Source organism: Otolemur garnettii, unplaced genomic scaffold (assembly GCF_000181295.1).
Source record: "Otolemur garnettii isolate 467f Iridium unplaced genomic scaffold, OtoGar3 scaffold00156, whole genome shotgun sequence".
Classification (NCBI taxonomy): Eukaryota; Metazoa; Chordata; class Mammalia; order Primates; family Galagidae; genus Otolemur; species Otolemur garnettii.
In genome coordinates this window covers 815,194-817,181 of record NW_003852551.1, presented here as the reverse complement: position 1 = coordinate 817,181, position 1,988 = coordinate 815,194, and the positions used below count along the sequence as shown (strand labels likewise).

The 1,988-nt window shown below is 45.9% G+C and overlaps 1 protein-coding gene across 1 annotated transcript in view; it reads right to left on the bottom strand.

Annotated features, from left to right (window-relative positions):
• Nucleotides 1–1,988, bottom strand: part of NIPAL3 (NIPA like domain containing 3) — a 45,953-nt gene that overhangs the window by 40,230 nt on the left and 3,735 nt on the right. Inside the window, exon 2 of the mRNA XM_003799765.3 lies at nucleotides 1,502–1,854. Within this exon, the coding sequence (XP_003799813.1) occupies nucleotides 1,502–1,594 (93 nt within the window). The 5' untranslated portion in view covers nucleotides 1,595–1,854. The remainder of the gene's footprint in view (nucleotides 1–1,501; nucleotides 1,855–1,988) is intronic.

Sequence of the window (1,988 nt, the reverse complement as noted above, 5' to 3'; positions counted from 1 at the left end):
TCTCAAAAAAAAAAAAAAAAATATTAGTTATGGCCAGGCGCAGTGGCTGTAATCCTAGTATTCTGGGAGGCTGAGGCAGGTGGACTGCTTGAGCTCAGGAGTTTGAGACCCAACTTAGAGTGAGGACCCATCTCCACTAAAATAGAAAAACTAGCCAGGCATTGTGGCAGGTACCTGTAGTCTCAGTTACTTGGGAGGCTGAGGCAAGACGATCAATCAAGCCCAAGAGTTTGAGGCATGATACCATGAGGGACAGAGTGTGATTATATCTCTAAAAATAAATAAATAAATAAATAAGAAATACTAGTCATTGTTATTATCATAATGATTACCTAGAACTAATAGTTCTAGCTTTGCCTCTCAACTCGCTATATGATCTTAAGTATGTCTCTTCTCATTTCTCAGCCTCACTTTGCCACTGCATGAAATTTGAGTATTTCGTGAGATGGCCTCTGAAGTCTACTTCAGTGCTAGGGTATTAGCAGTCTCTAATTGAACAACAAAACATTATTTTCAATCAAGCCAAGCCTTCAAATGATGCATTGATGGGTATTCAGAAATGACTAAATATGACATTAAAACTCCTCTTTTTGAAAAGGTTCATTCCCGGCTTGGCGCCTATGGCTCAAGTAGCTAAGGCGCCAGCTAGATACACCTAAGGTGGTGGGTTCGAATCCAGCCCTGGCCTGCCAAAACAACACTGAGGGCTGCAACCAAAAACTAGCCAGGCATTGTGTTGGGAGCCTGTGGTCCCAGCTACCTGGGAGGCTGAGGCAGGAGACTCACTTGAGCCCAGGATTTGGAGGTTGCTGTGAGCTGTGATGCCACAGCACTCTACCCAGGGGGATAGCTTGAGGCTCTGTCTCAAAAGAAAAAGTTCACTCCCTTTGACCTGTTTATTGTACCTATATATAAGGACATAATCAGAGATAAGCACAAAGATTTGCACACTGGATTGTTCACTGATCACAGTCACCCCAGGGTAGGAACAATCCAAAAATCCAACAAGAAGGGGCTGTTGAGCACATTTTGTTACAGAAGCTCCACTGATTATTGGCAATTCATTCAAAAAGCATGTGTTTTTTTCCCCCCCAAAAAGCATGCTTTCAGTCACTACTCAACGACTTGGGGAATTACTCCACATGTCAGGTTGAGTAAAATAACCAAGATACAAAACTTTATGGGCATGTGACCTCTAATTTGTGATACCAGAAAAAGGCAAGGAAATATACTGAAATACGAACAGAGATTGTCTCTAGGAATGAAATGGGTGACTTTTAAAAAATTGAGTCTTCTAAGCGAGAATGTCCCCCTCATTTTTATGTATTTCAACAAGCATTTCTTTCCTTTCGATCACATTATCTCCCTGTATGCCTGGAGGGCCTGCCCTTCTCTGCCAGTGACAGGCACCCAGACCCTGGAGGTGTCTGTTAACCAGGGCGGCAGGGTGTTACTTTCTTATTAGAAAAATACGAAATTCCAAAGCAAAAGAAGCCCTTGCCTTGTAGGAGAAGGAGCCCTCGCTCATGGAGATGGCACTGCTCGTGGGTGGGAGCTGCTGCAGCTGCAGGGCAGCACTGTGGGCTCCATCCATGGTGGTCTAGTGGCACATCCCCGCCAGCCAGCTGAGGAACTCAAGCTGCTGCTAGGCAGGGCCCAGGGCAGAAGCCATCTTTCCTCGTGGGGTTCACCTCCTTCCAGCGGCCATCTCTTCTTTCCTCAGGCTGAAGGAGCACTTTGAGACTTTTCTGACTGATGGACAGCCCTTTCCTCAGCTTCGCTCTGAGAAGTGCCAATTTCTGTGTCTCTCCCAAGCAGGCAGACAGGGGTGGGTTTTCCAAGTCTTGCTGTGCTCTGGGATGGGGGAGGAAACATTAAAAATGCATGAGCAATGAAACACGGGGCCCAGCTTTGTTACCTGAGAAGAGAATACTATTAGGATAGAACCCGAATGGCCGGCTCGGCGCCTATAGCTCAACCGGCTAAGG